The sequence below is a fragment of the Netta rufina genome, assembly GCF_964035555.1.
Source record: "Netta rufina genome assembly, chromosome: 9".
Classification (NCBI taxonomy): domain Eukaryota; kingdom Metazoa; phylum Chordata; class Aves; order Anseriformes; family Anatidae; genus Netta; species Netta rufina.
Window position 1 is genome coordinate 16,105,475 of NC_140132.1, and position 21,779 is coordinate 16,127,253.

A 21,779-nucleotide genomic window follows, 5' to 3' on the forward strand; every position below is an offset into this window, starting at 1 on the left:
TGTATGCACAGCATTCCCATAGGGAACACGCAAGTAAATAGAACCCGCGGAAATAATTAATACAGGCCAACAACTAATGCCGTCAGCACTACTTAGTCATTCCACAAGCCCTGAATGGGAGAGGGACACGCAGAGACAGAAACGCCGCACGGGCAGACTCCAAAGAGCCTGCAAAGGACTTCAGAGAAATAGTTGCTCGCCCCCATGCAGCATTAATTATCCCAATTAAGCGCTCGGGCCAAGAGCCAAGCGCAGTGGTGAGTTTCTGCAGTGCCAGGAGGGGGACGTTCCCCCACTGTGTCCTGCTTGGCCAAGGCTGGAGGTCAGGCGAGCGTGGGCAGGCAGAAGGCCGGGGACAAATGCAGCCACAGTGCCCCTGCCACAGCTGTGGAGGGGAATTGTCCTTCGTGGGGAGGGCTGGAAGGGGCTCCTGGGCTTTTCTGCACAGCCAGCACCTCCCGGCTTGGCCTGGGAAGGGATGTGCCCTGTGAAGCCTCGGTGGGCTGAAAGCAATGGTGCCACCGTCCTAAAATGGCTCCGCGAGCTCTTCACCCAGATGAGCCCAGAGCTCCCCGTGGATGCTGAAAGCCAGATGTTTTCTTACTCATCTGCCAAGGAGCACATTTCCCCTTGCTTTCAAGACCTGATTTTCTTTTCCTCTTGCGCAGTATCTCAGCAACTCTGAGCTCCAACAGCAGCACCTAAGTGCTCAGGCGTTTCACCTGCCCTAATGGCAGCTGCCCTACTAACGCCTCATCTGAAAGCACCAAACACTGCAGCTGCATCAAGAGCAGGAGTGCACCCGACAACCTCAGCTCATGGGGCTCCTGCTGGGTACTGCTCCAGTCCAGGCAGGACCCTAAGGCATTAACACGAGACCAGTAACTTTCCACGGCTTCACCAGGATTGCAATGAGTTTTCAGCTGCCTGTCAAATAAACACATATATCAATCTTGATGCTTTGTACATCCCAAAATGCAGCCTATGGAAAGAAATCCAGAGTTTTCCCAGGGTTTATAACTGGGCATGCACAGAAATGGCTTTGGCCTTGCCTTCATTTTGCAGATTTCTTATGGAAAAGTTCATCTCGCCAATTCCTGTTACGAGAAGGACCTGAGACTTGCTGCATTTCAGTATCAGCAAGCAGCAGACAGGAGACAGCATCCCAAGACCCACTCCCAGAACCTGCCTTAAGACCACCGATAACAGAAACTATTTTCCAGACACTAATAGAAATGCATCCCATTTTTCTCCAATCCTGTGCCCTGTTAGCTCCGTGTCAAAGCTGGGTGTGTGCAGTTGGTGGGATCGTGTGAGGGAAGCCCATTCCACCCCCAGGAGATGGTCTCACCAAGCCAATCCAGCCCTTTTCCACAGAGTAGAGGTACCAAGGGTTTGGGACCAAACAAGGGTTAGTGGGATGAGTTCTTCCAGAAGAGGAAACCCTTTCTGAAGCAGCAGAACACCAGCAAAGCCAAAGCAGCCTCCGTGCACTGTTGCATGTCCCTGCAATGAGCAATAATAGCAGATTTGTCTATAGAATAGAAACATTCAGGCTCATCTCTTGGGAAATCTCGCTAAATACTTTCTCACTCCTCCACTAAGCAGAAGAGCACCAGTCCTCCCGGGAAATTCATTACATGCTTCTAGAGAAATAGTTAAATGGTTCCTTTAGGAGCCCTTTTAGATCAGATTACAGGAGCACACTTTTCCCTGGAAGGGAGAGAATCCTATGCAAATGACACCAAATTAGTATGAAAAGTTAAACTCCAGGCTGGAAAAATCAGTCTGGCTGCAGGACTGCACCTCACCAGGCGCCAGGCCAGGAGCTGGGAACAACCCCAGGAGAGGCGGCCGGGGGGCGCACGCCCTCGAAGCAAAAAGATGGTGCCGCTGTCGATGTGAAAAGGAAACCCTCACCTTTGCTTAAACTTAAAAGTCACGGTGACAGCTCGAGGGATTGTAACCTTTCAGTGACACACCGGCAGGCTTGAGGCTTTGCTGTGCTCCCTGTGTGCAGCTCTGGGGGCAGAGGGGTCCCAGGAACGCGGCATCTCGGGGTGCCTTTATCACTTCGGACAGTTTGCTGTGTCTGTGAGCTTAATCAATACCAGAGATGAAATCGGGAGGAGTGTACGGTCATGTCAGCATATACCACGCGTTCCTAGGGCTGAAGGCAAAGCCTCGGGAAAGCGTGGGGGTTGTTTCAGCAGGGCTCTGAGCCGGGGGTACAAATATTGGACGTTTGAAACTCTCCTCACACGGTGTTTTAGATCACCGAGCTGCGCGTAGCTAAGTTAGATGCTGGTTGTTGCACCCCTTGTACCTGGGGCGATAGCACTTCATTTTACAAAGGGGTGAAGCACAACAAAAGGGAGGTCACGACTTTGCCTCTGGCTGGCTAGGTCAGCGCAAAGCCAGGGCTCAAACCTTACAACCCCAATGCACAAAACTGCAGGGTGTAAAGCAGCCGGTCACTTTGGAAAGGAACCTACCGAAGGGATGTGATGTTATAAACGTTCCTCCAAGACGGTCTCTTGACCAGTTATTCTGCATGTACCCTGCTGGTCAGGGTATATGTGGCTCCACATCTACATGCATGGGTACGCCCAGGAGAGCGCTTAGGAGCACACTTAAATTTCAAGCATGTGATTAATTTCTAGCAGAGATGACGGAACTTCTGTGTCTGGGAGTTTTTTTAGGTTATGGTTTTTAGGAAGTCTGAAAATTACAGCACAAAACAACAGACATTTCTAAGAAAAAGGGAGGAACTGGCAATGATGTTGAGTGTTTCCATTAATTTCAATGGGAACTACAGGTGTTCAGCACTTCAGAGAAAGCACTTAAATATTTTTGCCACCACAATCAAGCAAAAATCCAAGCAGCAGCCTCCTTTTTCCCCTTACACCTCGCTCCTCCTGCCAGCCAGGTGGGCCCTGGGGTGGTTACAGCGATGCGGTGCTGTGCACAACAGCCCCATCCAGCTGCAGGTGTCCCAGCCACATTAAAAAGAGAATTAGGTGTTCATTAAAATTTATGGTATGTTTCTAACCTCTTTATAGTTAGGGGCTTGTTCTCTTGGCCGTAAGGTTATATTGGGTATGCTAGGCCTAATAATGGTGGTGGTTTTGTTTGTTTGTTTTTTCCCTGCCCCTTGTCTTGCTTATACAATTTCGTGCTGTGGAATGATGCCAGGGGAACAACCCAGGCACCGATATCTTAATTTCACAGATGCAGAACAGCCAGTGCAGGCATTTCTTTCCCTTCTTCTTTTAGAACACCACAGGACGGCTGGGAGGGGTTGCTCTGAGCCTCTCTGGGGATGAGAGAGGCTCATCTCAGCACAGCAGGAGCTGTGGCCATTTACAAGTGGGTCCTAACCCTGGGCACCAGTGAAATCAATGACTAAGAAGGAGATACAGGAGAGTCTGTCTGTGAAAGAGAGTCGCTGGGTCAAATACTTATTTCACTGCTTACCAGTGGGAAGCTGAAGTCTTACTGCGCCCCTTCCTGCTGCCCAAAGGCCTTGTCACGCACAGGCAACATCACAAGAATGATTTTGTTATTTTCATTATTAGGATGACTCTTTCAGTGACCCGCAAAGGTAAGCAGCACAACACATGCTTGCCAACTGTCTTTGCTCCACATATACCCTAATGACTTCAAAAAACCCCAGGTCTCCTCTCTGTAATGACGCTCATTTCACTTTCTCAGGTTGGCTCAAAATAAATAAGAAGCTGAAATATTTTTGCTGCTGTTTAGTTTCCTAAAGGGATATTATATACTTAAGAACCATTAAGGCAGTGACCATTTTGATCAGAGAAACCAGCAGCAACAGAGCTTGCTGTCTTTGGAACATCTGCTCTGCTTTTCAAGTCCCTCGGATTGCAAAGGAAGCCAGAAAATGAAACCTTCAGGAATGGCTCATTTCCAAGCCTTTACGGGCGGATCAGCGGCAGGGCACGGAATTATTCTTCGAGAGAAAGCAGGGCATCCTCAGCAGCATCCTCATCCAGCAGGGCTGTCGGTGGCTGCAAGGCAGCCCCTTGGGGATGTGCGGGTCTCAGATGTGCGTGGGGAGGCCAGGTGCTGCTCCTGTCTGAGTGCACCCCTTTGGGTAAGGGGAACAGGTCAAAGTCCACCAAACCCACTGGTGATTTTGTACAGCCTTAAATTGCGTCAGCAAATCTTGCCGCAAGCTTCTCTGCAAAACCATGAAGAGAGGCTGAAAGGGTCCCGAGGACAGCATGCAGTCCAGTCCTCTCTCTTCAGGTAGGGCTGAGCCTATCTGACTTGCTCCTAAGAGGTGTTTGCACAACCTGACCTGAATCTCCTCCAGTGATCGTGGACCCACCATTTCTCCCCGCTGTCATTTTCTAGGGCTACCTATTCCTCCTACCACAGTTAATCCAAAATGGCTAATCTAAACCTCTTTAGCTGGATTTGAAGCCCCAGACTTCGTGCGTTCCCAAGCAGACACGCAGAACCTTTCATTCTCCTTTGCTTTGCAGCTGGAAGCAGAACAGACCCTGAACAATTAAGAGGCGAGTACGCCCACAGGGAAAAGGTTATTTACATAAACAGGATCACAATGTGCGTGTGTTTATGTATTTATTACTTATAAGAAAATACTGCAATCTTTTCTCTTTTCTAATTAAAGCACCCAGTTTGCCCTGCTGCACAATTGCTAAGCAGATTTAAAATGGGGACTTCAGTAGCTATTTTATGGCTAATCAAATGAGTAAATATAATGATCTGCTCCAATTCCCATTCTGATTACACAGTGTAGCTATTTCATTCCCTAAATAAGATCCTTGCACCCAAAAAGAATAGTTTAACAAGCTTAAGAGCAGAATGTGAGGCTCAATTTCTCTGAAGGGTAATAGAGTGGGAGTGTCTGTATAATTAGCTTTGTTGGGCTTCCTCCCTCACTATACAATGCTTTCTATACAGAGCTTTCACCGTCTCTACAGGTCCCCATGTTAAAGCTGCAAAATAATGCGGAACACATTAGATTCACACTGGCTTGTGCAGAGGAGTATTGGAAGACAGAAAACGAGCTTGAGAAGTGCTAGCTATTTCAGCCCAAAAGGGCTCCAGTTTTAATTTAGCTTTTGCAATAAAAGCACATGTGCTCATGCACATATCTTATTCATCTCTAATGTATTGAACTCTTAGATGTTTCTGAAAGTTAAGATCCTCCAGACTACTAACACACTGATCAAATCAAAGTATAAATCACAAAAGTACACCCAACATTTTCTTTGCTGCACAGAACTTGGAATTACATTAACATCTCACAATCTCACGATCTATAATGCGAAACATTAACTCATTTGGAAGAGTCTGATGTTGAATTCCCTCATAGAAAATAAAAGTATTTCATATACTGATTTTTCACTGCAAGAGGCATTTTTTATATAAGCTGGCAAAATCATGATATTTTGTACTTGCAGAAAGAATTTTCAGCTGAAGATCTGAAAATGCTTTCTGAAGTCTGACAGCCAGGTGGAATATGTTATTATTACAATCTCTGTTTTACAGATGGGAAACTTAATGCTAGAACAGCTCAAAATCTCACTGAAAATACAGGGGGCATGTCAGAGATCTGGAAGGAAGGGGAAAACAACAGATCCCATTCGGTTCCAAAGTACTCTGCCTACTTCAGACCTCTCCCAGTGAGCCATATGGTCACCAGGTCTCTCTCCTGTCATTTTCTATCTGGAAATATCACATTGTCTGTAGATACTATCTTCAGAAACCATCATGCAAAAACTTTGGCAATGAGGTTAAAATCTAGTCAAATAATTTAATTCTGCAATGACTGCAAACATATTTGAAAAACAAAATGGGATACTAGGGAAGTTACTCTGAAAAGAAAGTGAAACAGTGGAATCACAGGCTTTACCTGTAACAAACAAAATGCACAGTGAATCCAGTGCTTCACAATAAGTTAACAGCAAATACCAAAGGCAGTAATACAGGTCCAGGAGCCACTTCCATTGTTACTGCCTTCAAACTCCTCAGTTTGCACTTGGACAACAATTCCTGATCAGAAACATATGGATACTGCACTTAATTTTTCAAATTACTCTGAAACAACTAAGTATACCAGGACCTTTGAGCCTTGAAAAGAGACAGGTAAAACTATGAGGGGTACAAAAAGGAGGAATGATTGTCCTGTCTCTTCCAGTGCTAGAAAGAAGCAACATGGAATGACCCTAACTGGAGGCAAATGGAGAACATACACAAGGGATTGAGTCTCCTTTGCCATGGGATGTGTTAAATTCCAGAAATTTACCTGAATTCATAAAGCAATTAGATGACATGGCAGAGGAAAAAAGCCCAACTGAGTATTACCGGAGAACATTTCTGATAAAGTCATTCTCTTTGAACAGCAAGTTGTTGGATAAAGGGAAATATCCTGGGGCAATATTGCCATAAATTTGCCCTACCTGTCTTCTTTAGTATTTACTAGGAAGGACACTGAGCTGGAGTGACCATTCACCTCAGACAGAATGAAGACTCTTCGGTTCTTAATTTCAGGCCTACATATGCTGACACTTGACAGAAAAACACTGAAAAGCCAAGGCTTAAATTCCAACTTTGGTCCAGGCAGGGTGTTTTTCTAAAGCCCAGAACCCAGACTGTATTTCTGTCTCTGAAAACAAAACAAAACAAAAAAACAACACAAGATGGAGATGGCAGTCCAGAGTGTAAAGGTTCCTTATGCCATAATGCACTTCTCTGTAGGAATATTTCCCTGCTGTTGGGCACAACACCCCACCTGGGAAGCCCGTTCAAGCATCTCCACAGAACAAGAGGATCGCCTTCATGTTCCCTTGAGACATGAGCATAGAGCTCCTCGGAGGTGTATTAGCAGAGTGAGAGACCTTGTTTGGACATAGAGGGAATTTCAAGCAGAGAACAGCTCGAAAATGGAGAACAGCACCCTGGTAAGTATTTCAAAGACAAACAGATACCTGCTTTACTGCCAGCAGTGCCAGCTTAGCCACATAGAAAAGTGAAGTAGCTGCACAAATTTTTCAAGGTTGTGCTTGACATAAGCTTTTGAGAGAAAAGAGAATTTATCCGGATCCACCCACGCAGTCACAGAAGATCAGGAAGGTCCAGATGCAAATACGACAGATCACAAACACTACAGCATTACCTACGCATCCTCACGGCACCAGGTACTGAATGCTCACCCGAACACCCGGCAGTGAGCAGACAGGCAAAGACACGGGTTTATCCCTCTTTAACAGAAGGAGGAGTGCAGCCCTGAGACAAAAGATGGCTCAGCCAAGGTTAGACAAAAGCAGGTGACAGATGTGGGAGTCTCAGGGACACAGCTACAACAAAGGTCTGAGAACTCGCCTTCTCCTTAGGGTCAGGGTGGGACTACATCAAAAGGAAGTCGAGGTTAATGACAGATGCTTCAGGCTATTTCTTGCCTCCTCTCTTTCAGCATAGCCTTACTATCTTTAGTAAGCTTGGAGGAAACAATTAGAAAAGCTGATGCCAAACAGTCCAAACTGTCCCTTTCTCAGGGACAAAACCCCAAACTCCCACCTGGCAAAGCTGCCTATCTAAGAGTCCTGCAGAGTACAGCAAGAAAAGCCCTTTCAGTGCTCAAGCTGCTGTTTTACAACAGGAGACATTTTTAGTCTACAATTTTCTCTCTTCCATCCTTCCCCATTGCTTAAAATTAAAATAAACATGGACCAGGGCCTAGGATTTTATTTTATCTGTCACATATTGCTATCATTAAACACACTCAAAACGAGTGGGTTTAGTTCAAATAAAACTGTCTCTTCCCTCTCCCTTTCTCAGCTCAACAAACATAAAATAGGAAACTGCACTCCAATACATTCAGAAGCAATACACGTTACATCACGAGTAGATGATCCATCTGGCAGGCTGACATGGTAATAAGTTTGCTTAATTGTCAGGTCAGGCGTATTACAGATCCAGTCTGTCAGTTCTTTTATTACAGCTTTGTACTGGGGAATTTAAGCCGCCTTCTATTCTGTATGTATATATGAGGTATGGAAAGTGAATGCATCCACATGGCACAGGCACACATGCACGGACACATATAGGAAGTGTCACTCTGAACAAGGAGATTAAATTAAGCAAAGAAATACTCGAGTCAAATAGCTCTTAGCAGCTGCATGTGTTTCAGTCCGGAATAATCACCCAAAGAAAGCAGTGAGATATTTACATTTAATTTATTTGAAACTGGACTGGGGAAAGCACTGATTATAGGGGATAATCCAGCACTGGCTTGTAAGCAAAAGAGCCAGGGATCCTCAGATGTTCCCTCCACTTATACTTAGTAAGTGATCAGTCCATTACTTTGGTTTTGGCCCTGTGAAGTTCCCACCATGCAGACAGTCTCCTGAGACTGTCCATACATCCTATGTCCTCTGGAGGTATCGCTGAGTACATTCAGCAAATGTTTGAACTTATCAAATGCCTGTTTTGCCTTTAAAAAAAAAAAACAATGAAACAAAGCAACCCTTTTTCATCCTTTGCTTTTGTATCTTACTTCATCTCCTTTTCTTCATTAATGAGCTCAATTCTGAAATTACTTTATTTACAGGAAGACTTTAAAGTGTTCTGAAATACAATTTGTAGGAAAGATGCCAAAGATGAATTGTATTCTCTAGACCTGCATGCATTTGTGATTTTACATGAGCACGCACACATATGTTCAATATAGGAACAGCAGGTGTTCTCTAAAGTTTTATTGCTGCTAGTTAGAAATGACCACATTACTCAACAGTGTCAAAGCCAAGTCTTGTCAAAAACAAGTCTTGCCAAAAAGCTAAAAACGGCTGTTGTGTTATACAGCTCTGCTTTGGGGTACTGATTCTTCCAGATACCTCCAAGACCTGACAGTGATCTACACTTAGCCTGAAGAAGCACTAAACGATTGCATCTTCCCTGAGATAGCTCTGCAGCTTTTCATACTAAGCAGAGTGCTGTGTTGAGCACAGTAGCAGCTCTCTGTCACCGAGGCCTCATAAAACACTGTGACCTTCATGACCACCTTGTTCCGCAGCCAGGTCCCTGTTTCTTGCACTTTGGACATTAGCCTCCGATGTGGACTCGAGTCAAAATGTTTCCAGAAAAAAAGATTAAAGGGAGTTCAACATAACATTTGTACTACATCCCCTTTTTCAAAGAAACCCAGCTGAAAAACAGTGGCTTATCCATCACTTTTTAAGACCTCAGTGTTAATTATACAGCTATGCCATGGAACACACAGTTGGTCTTTCTGCAAACCAGCCCAGTAATCAACCCCAACACCTTCTCTTCCCCTCTTGATAATTGCGATTTGGAAGTGCATGCGTATCCTGGCTTTCTGCCAGATGGACATAGAGTCATTCCTTCCATCTTTCCTGAATCCTTCTTGGATCACTAGCTAATGGCTTTGGAAAAGGGAACCAAAATTGCTTGAGCCCCTAGGAAGACTGGAGTGATTGCCGGTCTGCAAGATGGCACTTCTTCAGGGCTCCCTTCTTGGGACAGAGGCATCCCCTCATTGACTTCTTATAAATCATTCCAAAGGGGACAAGATACCCGGTCTGACATCAACCCAAAGATAAACACCAGTGCTATTTATGACAAGATAGCAGGGTCGCTGACCTGGGCTATGCTAACAACCAGCTAAGATGACCGCAACAATCCGATCTGTCTTTACGTGTATAATGCCATAGAAACTGCACAAACTGCCCTTGTTCTTGCCGTACTCACCCACAAGAAACCACTACTTTCTGAGCAAAGAATTCATGCTAAGACAAACTATTTTGCTTGGGCAGTCTCAGACTGCAAACATTGGCAAAAATATTTCTAACACCTGCATCAAAATCTCATTTTTTCTGGCCAGGTCCACTTCTGTGTTGTTGTTTTTTTTTTCTTTTTCTTTTTTCTTTTTTTTTTTTCTTGGTGTTGTTTTTTGTTGTTGTTGTTGTTTTGTTTTGGTTTTGTTTTTTTGTTTTGGTTTTTGATTTTAAATCTGCAGGAGAAGACAGTAATACTCATTGGAGCAACACGTTATTGATTTCCCATAGAAACGGCAGCTAGAGTACTCACTGTCAGCTGTGAAGCAGCATGTTAGGCTTATCTTGCTGTAATATTTTTTTCCATCCCATCCTTTTACATACTCATAGATGTCTCCTATTCACTATTGAAACACCATATGGCGATAATATATGCTAACACAGGCACAGTGACACAGTCCACAAGCCTGTTATTGAGCAAAAGTTGACAACATAAGGCTAAGAAAATTGTAAGTGCTTCCAAGCCACAATATGTACGTCATCTAATTGCATTTTACTGTGATGCAAAGAAGTCTGACTCAAGGAAGGAACCTCCTTACAATGAAACTCTAACAGCCTGGAGTAATTTACAGTTATTTGAAGAGCTATCAGAAGAATCTATCAATTCATAGCTTTCAGATATGGGCTGGGTTTCGGTTGTGTTTTTTGTGTACTTTTTTTTTTCTTAGCCAAGGAAGCTTTAATGTGCAGAGACAGTGCATCTCAGCACCACAGTCATCTCTCAAAAGGTTCCAGACAGGAAGGCAAAAGGCGATCAATAAGAGAAAATATAGACACAGCCCCTTAAACTATCCGCAGATACATCTGTCTCTTCCTCTAATGGTTAACGGTTTTGAACTAGGAACATCTTGCAACAATCCTGAGATATGTTCAGGCCATAAACGTATCATGTTTATTTATGCACTGGTAGCAGGGTCTAATGTAGAAAATGCATTGCCAGCTCTTACTTTTTTTGTAGGGCACTAGTTGCTTCCAGGCAGCCCTCTTTTCCCCCTACCTGAAAGCAGGCTGGGAGCGGTTCTGCTCTGCCTTCGGGCTGTCCAGCAGGGGCTCCAGGGAGAGATCCTCTCTCACCAGTAGGACAGATAGTTGTATGGACAGGACAGACCAGCAAATGACAGAACTATCCCAGAACATCACAGATGTATGTCCAAAGCCCTGCTTTACAATGAGCTGTGCATCAGCTGTGCTTCAGCTTTTCATTTGTAGAACAGAAGAAGAATCAACTCTCTCCTTCCTTAAGGCATTACAAAGATAAATGTGCGAAATCTGCAACAGCTTACGCAAACTGGCACCAGGAAGCAACCAAGATAAACTTGTAAAGGCCATACTATAAATGCTAGGGCTCCCTAGCACATTCATAGTCTTCACCTTTCAGATGCATTTAGAAACTGCAACCACAGAAATTAGTTGCCCTCCTCTTTTCAAGAGCACAACTCAACAGGAACTCACATCAGCAGCAGCAGTGCCAGCCCTTCGGTGGTCTCTGGATAGAGTTAAGCTGAAAGGCAACGACTGAGGCAACACTCTTCTTGCTACGAGTGTAACGCACAAACCACAAAGTCATCGCTGCCATTTGGCCCGGGGCAGACATCCAGCGCAGGCACAGTGGGAGCAAAGTCCCAAGCGATGCATTGCCATGCAGGTGTTTCTCTAAGTTGCTGTGCTGTTCCCTTGGCTCTGAACTATTTCCTTTCCCTGACTGGGAGGGAAACGCAGCTGGTTCCTAGGGTGTGCAGAGGAGAAAGAGCCAACACAAAAGGAACAGCAACCATCAAGAGCAGAGCAAAGGAAACCTCATTTCCTATGGACTTGTGTCTTGCATCTTGAGCAGACTGACCCTTCCTGTTCTGTTTCTTTACCTCTCCTGACCGCCCCTCCTGCTTCCCTTCTCCTAGAATTAGCCTTGGCACTTATCTGTGCGTATCAGCCAAACAATCTGCCTTTCAGGTCAGGGATCCTGGTTACAGCACAGATTGGAAGAGCAAAAGTCCAGGTTGCCTGCAGGACATGCAGCGGGCTTGGAGCTTGGGGCTCACTGCGTGTGCGTGGGGCCAGCCCATGGGCCATGGGGAGGGGAGGACAACCAGCTCCACACTGCAGCTCCCCGAAATAATCCACGTGCTTTCATTTCCAAATATGCCAGCTATTTCTTTGCAGAGGGCAAAGAAGTTACTGATTTGTGCCATAGGAGTAAGTGCAACTTCATAAAAATCCTTCAGCCTTACACAGGTGGGGAAAACAACTTCCCACTTCTCAAGTGCTGCTGACTTCAGTGATGCTGTAGGTCCAGGGCACTACAGCTTTCTGGGCCTGGGGGTTTGAATCCTTCAGGATTTACTCACAAGGCACAGCAGCAAGATCACGAAACTGTAGCTGTGCATCAAGCAACACCTCCAACAAAGAAGGGTAAGGGTTTTTTATTACCTCTGCCCGGTTCACACACTCTGGGACAGGCACTGCTGTATCACCCCACACCTGAGACCCCTCTCTGTGCCTCTTGAGGGGAGTTGTCCCAGTGTACCTTCTATCCATCAATCCACACATGCTACAAGAGGAGAATAAATCAGTGACAGTGTGATGGGGAGCCCACGGCCTGCCCTCAGCTCCTCTGGTGACCCTGCACAAACCAAGTTGTCTCATCTCCCGGTGCCTCGGTCCCTCCCTCACCTGGGAAAGAGCAAGAATACTTCTGTATTTCACGGGGCTGTCGCAGTGGTAAATCTAATGCCACCGAAGCACTCAGATGCATCGACCCGTGTAAGGATGAGAGCAGAGCCAGCGGCCCAGCGAAGCGCAGGTCTCTGCCCCAGCGGCGGCTGCACTTTGTTGGCTGGACACGTGGACAGCTTGTGAAGTGCGCTGGGTCCCTTTGAGATGAGTGCCAAAGCACTGCGAGTGCCAAACACTGAGGATGGGGAAATGATGACAGGCTTCCTGAGCTGATGGTATACAGCAGCCTGGTCCCATTGTGGGGAAAAAGACAGAAAACAAAACATAACAATAGGTAGAAGGCCTTGAACAGCTTTAGAAAGCAAGAGCCCAGCTCTCAAGCACTCACAACAAAACAATCACGAATGCAAAAGGAAAAAAGACCAAATTATGAGGTACTATTTGTTTTTTTATCACTGATCCCAAAGTAAATGTTTGCCTTTATCCACACACAAATTTGAGATGCCTGCACAGATTTTAAAGTCCAATATATCCAACACCAGTCATCATCTAGGTGCTGGAGCCAAGCACGTAGGCAGAAAACCCAAATGGATGCAAATATTAAAAAAAATAAAGAGAAAGGGAAAAACAAACCTTCCCAAGATTTCTGTGAACTTGGTTATCCAGAAAAAAAAAAAAAGAAAAGCAGGAGTAGTGTTGTTTTATTTTCACTCTGATGATAGCACTACAGAAAAGAAATAATACCCTGCAAAGGTCACTCTTATCCTGTTCATCTGTGATGAGCTGATAATCTTGGATCTTAGAAAATTTCCTTTAAAAATCTTCACGGACATGCTCTTATCAAAAGGATTATGCTCTAATACATACCAGCAGATGCAACCGATTCCAGCATCTGCTAATCAGAACAGTGTCAGCTCGCTGCACGCGCCGGCTGGAGCCGATGAGCGCAGGAAGGTTCCCCTGCTCGTACACGTAGGCCAAACCCAAACATCCATGAGCTCAGCTGTTGGCTACGCCTCTCAACTCACACGTACGCGGCTGAACATCCCCTGCCTTGTGCACGCTCCTCTGCCTGCAGGCGTGGCAGGGACAGCGTGACAGACGTGCCCCGCCAGCAGCCAGCACGCCCGCGGCAGTGCTCCTAGAAAGCTCGAACCTTGGGACCATCTCCGCCGCCACCCACACGAGGCGGGATTGTCACTGCCTTTGGGGACGGGAACTGCGGGAGGAAGAGAGTTTCCTGGATGTAAAGGCTTCGCTTCTCGCCTGCTGGGAGGAACCCACTGAAACGGCTCCAGATGGGACACTTCCTTTCCTACTTCTGTAATCGACATGGGTTTTACAAAGAGCACAAAGCCGGCGTGCCGCAGCCAGGAGCGCAGCTCCCTGAGGTGACCCCGTGGTTAAAACAGCCTGTGCAATTCCCAGTCCTTGTCACCACTGATTAGAAAGCCCACAGCAAACAAAATGCACCTACCTCAAGTAAGTGCAACAAATACAGAGCAATGTGCCACTGGGAAGGCCTCACCCCGTGCAGCTGGAACCAGAAGTCTCCTTGGTGCAGCTGCCCACAGATTAGATGTGCTCAGACCAGCAGAAAGCAGCCTGACCCTTGTATTTACCCCAAATATCACTTCTGAATACAGCAGATTAGCCATAAAATTCAGCCCAAATAACACTGACAAGACGCAGCGACTTTCGGAACACCTAAAACAGCCAGATCCCACTGAGCCCTGTAAATCAGCAACCATGAACTCTTTGTCACATAAATGCTACAGGAGGGGGCAATTAATTCAGAACCTGTCAAATTAATCTTAATCTACTTGAACCCCCGAATTTTCATTCTTAAAAGGAAGAAGAACGTTCCTGACAACTGAAATAGTAGCAAATATTCCACGGACTGTGCTTGCAAAACCTTTAACAATCCGGGCTCAGTGAACTAACAGGAACAAGGAAATCAGACTCCGAGTCTGGACTAGAGAATTTGCATGGACTGTTTTTGAAGCGAGCTTTAGCAGTCTGTTATTTACAGAGCCCATATGCCAATCCCACAGCCCACACCAAGAGCAATCATAGGGCTTTTTTTTCCCGATGCCGGGGAATGCTCTGCTCTTTGCTGCCTGGGAAGCTTCATTCATGGCTGGAGATCCAGCTCCGCGTAAACAAAGATAAAACACCCGAACCCTTAGCTGCACGTTCCCGGCCCAGATATAAATGGGACGCTAAAATTAGAAATGCACATGAAAGAGTGCTCCTAGGAGTCTTCCATGCCGAGTGTGTTGCCTTGTTTCGTGGTTTCCTATCCTATAGCTGCTCAATCCTCTTCCATCACTCTGCAAGAAAATACATCCACTGCCTTTTCACTGCTTTTGTAATCCCCAACTGGCTGTCAAAAGAAGTGATGGAATAACAACCAGTGCTGTCAAACATTTAAATCCCTTTTAAATTCCAGTCATTAGAAGACATTATTTCCCAGTATGTTTGGAACTTAATGAAAATGTATCACTGATTTTTAATTTAATTTTATTTACTTTTTTATTATTCTGGAGCTCACACTGAGAATGAGCTTCTTTCCCTTCAAAATATTACTTGCTTTGGCTGACAGTGTTGGATAGTGGCAGATATCTAGTTCTGGGGGCAACGATACACAGGCAGAGATACAGGCGTGAATCTTTAAGATACCTCAGCTAACTCTGCCTTCATTTTCCCCATCTGTTAGATGAAAAAAAAAAGAATTTATTTCTCTTTTTCATTATTTGTAGAACCGCATCACCTAAAGGCCTTCAACCCAGACCAAGGTTTCATTTTGTTAGATGCCATACACGTGGGTAGGAGGCAGATCACGTTGAAGCAGTTGCCAAGCTACACAGCCAGAAGAGATTTTGGGAGGAAGCAAAGCAGAAATGCTACGTTTGTGGTCATTTTGCACAGTGGTGGTAGCTGGGAATGAAACAGGTCTCCTAAGTGCCAGCCCAGACCCCTCTGGATCAAGCTGCCTCCGAGTGCTGAACACAAGTAGATTTGATCTTGACCATCAAAGCAATTTTTTTTTCTATTTGAATACTCTGTAAATTTTGGCCACCCAGTACTTGCTTTTTAAAAAAAGCCTAATTACCAGTGGACCAAGTACATTTTATTACCTGGTACACCTCCCACAAAGTCCTATTTTGCCAAACAGACAATCTATATGAAATTCAGGATAAAACCCAAGAGTTTCAGAAGGTAGGTGTCTGATTCCAAACAAAGCAATCAGCATTCAATACATAATTCACAGCAGGGACAAAAAATCCTGAGCTTTCATATGCTGCTATTTCCAATATTTCATTTTCAGAGCCTCTGCTGGAAGCTTTCTCTCCAGAGTCACAAAGTTTTCTTGTTCTTTTAAAAAAATGCAAACATTTATTTTATGGGGTGAAATTTGGCTTCTTTTTTTTTTTTTTTTTTTTTTCTCTTTTGCTTAAGGCCTTGCTACTCTCATCTCCTATGCTATGATTTAAAGAGAACAGTTTAAAAAATATCTCTAAATTGGGGAAAATACCCTTTTTAACAGAAGAGTAAGATGACCACAGCATCCCCCAAATCCCCACCAAATCTCCACCCAAATTAGGAATTGGCCCCACTCCCATCCATGGAACTCATGCACCTAAATGCCTCGCCTATACAACCCCCTTTTACTATTAAAAGGCATAGTGGGTTCCCTGCCTCTAAACTTTCCTATGGGTTACTGTAATTTAGAGGTGTGATATGTAAACAGAAAACACATCGCAGCTACACAAGAGGACCTCTGTACTTTATACATCACACTAATATTTCTGAACTTTACCAAACCGGAGGAAAATATGAATACATTTTGTCATAATGCATCTGCAGTTCTTCAGACAATACCTACGGCAAGCTGATTTACTAACACCCCATTGCAAGCACAGCAATCTCCGGATCAGGCAAGTCTCCTCCAATTCAACCACAACACTGGAAGCAGCAGCACTGCTGAAGATCACACAAACCTCTCAAGCTCAGGTGCTGTTTGATCCTTTCTAAACCCCTAATTCCAACTGAATTTATGGATGTTGGCCTCTCCTCCCAGCTCCCGTGACAGAAAGCATCCTTAGACACTGCTGTCTTGCAGCTAAAGATAATGACCCAGAGTTGTAATTTTCTGTTGGTTTAGGTAAGCGCAATTTCAAAAGGAATAAAAGAACAGCATTTTAATCAATTTTGGCTGCTCCTGTGACTCAGTCGGTGAGACTCTCACAAGTCATGGGCTCAGCTTGGGGCTGAGGTGATGGTGACCAAAAGCTGCTTCTCACCCACGTGATGCTGATTATTGATGCTTGGAGAACCTCTGCTGCGGAGGACACTCTCAACAACGGCCTCAAGACCAAGGAGAGACGCCTGGGGATGACGGGAACCTCCCTCAATCTGAAAAGTATTTTGGACTTCCCAAACCTACTGAGGAGGATACAAATCCCTCTTGTCCAGAGGCACCTCCCATTGCACCGCGTCTCACTGCAATCCCAAAGTCGTACCGAGGATCAGAAGAGATCGGCTCCTCTGTGAATGTACGCCAACGAAGGCAGGGTTTGTTGAGTAAACCACTTGCCAGTATCCTGCCAGCACTACTCCTCCAGCATGAGAAGCCTATTTTACAGTTTAGTTTATGTTGCTTTAAAACTATTTTGAAGATAAAAGAAAATAAAGAAGCCCAACAATAAAATTTCTCTTATTCCAGAATAGGAGTACCCCCAAGGGCAAGGTATACCTATAAAATTATTATAATGCTTTAACTGCACAAGCACAACTAGAAATGTCTTTCCTGAAAACAAGTCGTAACTCTATTTTCCTATCTGCAGCCATTATTCTGGTAAATTTGGGAAGGTCAGCTAAGGTGTAATGCAATAAATGCGCTGATGTTCTGAGTAAGTACCTCACAATTTGCAGCCTAATCTATTATCCTACTAAAAGACCATCAAGTGACTCACCACTTTTAATACTTAGTACAGATCAAACAAAGAGAAATATCAAAGCTTTACCTTCTAGTTCCACCCTTCAAGGACTTGTTTGAGTACTTTTTAATTACAGTAGATGACACATTCAACTCTGGCATTTTCTTTTTGTAACATCTATAGGTAAAGTTGCTGCAGCTGTACTTTTCATGGGACTTGGTTATGTTAACCAATGAGTGCTGACAAGTCTGAGAAACTAAACACAAAAAGTTGGCTTTTGGTCCCAGAAATGAAATTCAGCTTTTCTGCCCCCTGTATCATGCAGTGACTGCACCACACTGGGAGCAGCATCCCATCATTTTGAGAAGGGGGGGACAAGTCTGCAGAGCCTCCACCAGAACCGCGGGCACAAAGCCCCATGAAGGAGCACGTGCAGTTGGCAGCACGTGTCATCCTAGGGGCTGATGAGTTTAAAAAGTCAAATCAAGTCCAAAAGTTGGGCTTCCAAACTACAGAAACTCAAATAAACCTGCAGAAATTTGCGTTTGAACTCTGCGAGTTTTTTTTTAATAGTATGGGTACAAAATAAAAGCAAAAAAAACACCACACCAATCTGTTCGCACAATGCCAGATCCCCAAGCAAAAAGTATCAGGAGGCAGTCAGCAGTACTGTCAGAAAACTGCAAACGCTCGGAGAAGTGGTTACACGAGTTGCATGTCTCTGCTAAGACACTGTAGCTGACTGCAGGCACTGCCAAGGAAAATGGGTACGTACAAATCTCTTCCAGTTAACTCTCTCACTGGGTTTTGACACTATAAGGAATCTCCCCATAGCATTGTGCCTTCGTACGTGGTTGGTGCAGACACACAAAATGAACACAAATTATTCGACACGGTGCCTGAGCACAAGCACTGTTAAAACTTGTCTCATTTATCACAAAAACAAAAATTCCACTGGGAAAATGACCAAATTGTGTCTGGTTTGTGTCATTGCTGGTTTTGACTGACTGACCCAAATCAGTGTTTACAAGGGTAATGCTGTCAGTTTATGCAGCCACTGTGTAGATGCAGCTAGAATGAAAGAAGAGTTTACTGGGAGGTCCCCACAGAAAGGACAGAAATGGCACTGGCCCTGACACCAGAGCTCTGCTGGCAGGTGGGCACCTGGGCTGGAGTCTTGTCCAAAAGTGCCAGATATGATTTAATGCTGATTTTGCTAAGTTCATATACTTAAACAAAAACTTAAACCTAAACAAACCCCTATCACTGATTTTGTTCTTCTCAAAAGTACTGTTCCTGCATTACTTGAAACAAACGCAATGATGAAAAGAACCAAAAGAGCCACAAACTAAAGAGACGGTCTATACGGATAATGGGTGTGCACCACCTCACTCAATTTTCCCTTTGATTCTGTGCACTTCTGGGGTTTTAGCCACAGCTGACACTGGTAAGGCAAACATAGCTGCAGACGTGCCTACAGATCCAGGCACATGTAAGAAATGAGGCCAGTCATGAGACAGGACATGAAGAAGGTGCACAAATGGGCACAGACACATCTGGGATGATTTTAGAGATCTCACAAAATGCTCTTATGAAGTGCCACTAGGGTTTCACCTTTTACTCTGATAAGGAGATGACATCTTTCCAAAACTGAAATAGCTCCATTCAAGCACTACCTATACTAGTGACAAAAATTAGCTGAGCTATTGATGCTCCAACAGTCCTCACCTCGACACAGTGGAGTAAGTGGGAATTCCAATCTGTCTTGCTGGGCTACAGCCACCCTGAACACAGCTATTATCCAAGACACTTTGTTGCCACTGATTAGATGACAAAAACAACAGAAAACAAACTGAGATGCAGATACCTGGATCATTCTGGCAGTGTGACAGATAAAAGTTAACAAAACAAGGGGGAAATAAATAAATGTGATAAATAAAAGTGAAAAGTGCTTGTGAATTGATCAGGTTTTAATTCACAAGCTCTTGTTGACGGAAAGTTGGGGCAAATGAAATGCCATTTTTTTTACAAGTCTTTTTTCTAACAATCTCCACGGCAAATCTAACAATTGGGATCAGAGGCCCTTCTCTCAGAGGTACTGCAGCTTTTGAACCGGTGCCCCCTTCAGAGCGGCTGCGCCCTTCTTCCCATTGACAGCCACATCTGGATGCTATCAGGGCAAGCTGGCATGCCTGCTCGCAACAAATACCAAGCGGTTAGCAAATTGACTCCAGCAGTCGATTCTGGCCACCTTCCCGCTCGGTTTACGCAATGCGCCACTAACCTGTTGAGTCCGAGGTTTGTAAGGAGAGCTGCTCTCTAGGTCGGCCAGGATGCTGGTCAGGGAGTCGATTTCTGCATCTAGGCTGGACCGCCTCTCCTCTAGTGTCTTGCCACCAGGATTCACCTTCAAGGAGAAAGAAGAAGAGTTCCAGTTATTCAAACCACTTGGCCCAGCACATGGTTTCTTACTGTCCTCAAATGGAGCTACTACCATGCCCTGGCAATAATTCTCGGGTTGCAGGGACAAACATGTTGAAATGCTATAGCTCTCTCCCAGAAGCTGGGCCGAGCAGAAAGCCTCCATCTCACAAGGATTTAGGCTGCTTTGGGGCTTTTCTTCCTGCGTTTCCCACAATGGTCCCATTGTGTTAAGTTGACTTGGAGGATTATGCAACTCGGAGCGCAATCTGCTGCCGAGGTGAGGCAGGACAAGCCCCACAGATGGAGAAGCTGTATTTTAACTGGATGCCCAGCTGGGCAGCCAAAGCTGGGTGCAGCCTTGGAGCATTTGGGTACTGAGAGCATCTCTTCTGCAACATCCCCACCCAGACAAAGCTCACACAGAGCATGGCTGCAAGCCACTGGGGCCAGCAAACGGCCACCTGCACACCTGTTATTATTTTAAATCAATCTGTGGTAGCTGTACCTGGACAATTCAACACTTCTTTGTAATTTCCATCGAAAAAAATAAGCTCCTTTGAGGAGGAGTGAAAAAGTTCAATTCATTTCTGGCTGACTCAAGGTGAAGGGCATGATTTGCAGTAGGCAGTCACAGAGTAATAGAAAGAAGGTCCTTGGGAAGAAGGGCTATTACTCAGGGAAGCCCATGCCCAGAGCAGACAACAACCTACAGCCAGGACACTTTTGGATCCAGTGCACCTCGCTTTATCTCTGCTTTCAGAGTGCCTTGGCCCTGCTTGTACCAGGCTGGTCAGGACACTCGCTCTAGCAGGAATATGAGTTCAAGAAAGCCTGCAAAGGATCCCCATCAGGTGTGGCAGAGGTGCCAGGAGCTTACACACCTAGCCAGTCCACACTTAGGGCATGCACAGAGGCAGAAGTTCTTGAGTTAAGTGAAGTCTTACACAATTAAACTCTTTTCTGAACCTGAGTCATAGTCAGTATTTGTCTTCTGTCCTTCCGTGTCTGACTTATCTGCAAATTCCCCAGGCAGAGTCTCTCCATGTATGTGCAACGACAGAGCTCAGTGCAGAAGAGCACACTCACAGCTCGACTATTACAATAAAAAAAATAAATAAAAGAATTATACAACAACTCACCTAATTTCAACTGTAATGCCTGTTCAGACCATACCAGCACTTCCCCACAGACAGTCCAGCTCTGTTTACCTTCATTCTCACCAAGTTACTTCAATTTTCCAAGCCAAAAATTTTCCTTTCCCTTTGGCTCGCTGACTGCTCCAGATAGGTTTTATTTAAATTTCATTTCAGAAGCACTAGATCATTACCTGTTTTACACAACTCCCCAGTCATCAATCCGACACATAAATGGCAAGTTGGTCAAAGAGAGACAGCCTATGCAAAGCAGGGAGGCTCTGATCTGCCAAGCTTATACGTGCGAAGGCATTCATTAGTTCCTAATGATTATTAAATCTTATTGGATTACAATAAATTTGGCTTGACTAACAAGAAAATGGAATCTCCAAGGTGCTTTATGCAAGAACACATCATTTAACAGACTGAAAGTCAGGTTAGAAACTACTTTCAAACTCCATTTTTCTTGCTTCTTTTTATTATAGAGGCAGTCAAAGTTTTTCCATCCAAACTATTGTTCAAAAAAGAAACACCTTAGACAGGAACTACCCCAGATCGTTACTCCTAGCCAGCTGTAGGTATCCAGATTTTTAAATCTGAAATAGTCCAGTTTCCTTTCCATTACTAGTACACTTCATGGCTCTTGCCTGGGTTTTCTCCATCCTCCAATTGATGGCCTGCAATAATGGCAGGACAGCCACAGCCTTCCCAGCCTCAAAACCTGAGATTTCTCCACTCCAGAGAACATTTGAGCTCAG

At 44.9% G+C, this 21,779-nt stretch overlaps 1 protein-coding gene across 12 annotated transcripts in view; it reads right to left on the reverse strand.

Moving 5' to 3' along the window:
- Nucleotides 1-21,779, reverse strand: part of LPP (LIM domain containing preferred translocation partner in lipoma) — a 317,139-nt gene that overhangs the window by 134,452 nt on the left and 160,908 nt on the right. For all 12 annotated transcript variants that reach the window (XM_084292045.1, XM_084292042.1, XM_084292043.1 and 9 more), the window contains one exon: nt 19,749-19,871. In XM_084292045.1, coding sequence (XP_084148171.1) covers nt 19,749-19,871 — 123 coding nt within the window. The remainder of the gene's footprint in view (nt 1-19,748; nt 19,872-21,779) is intronic.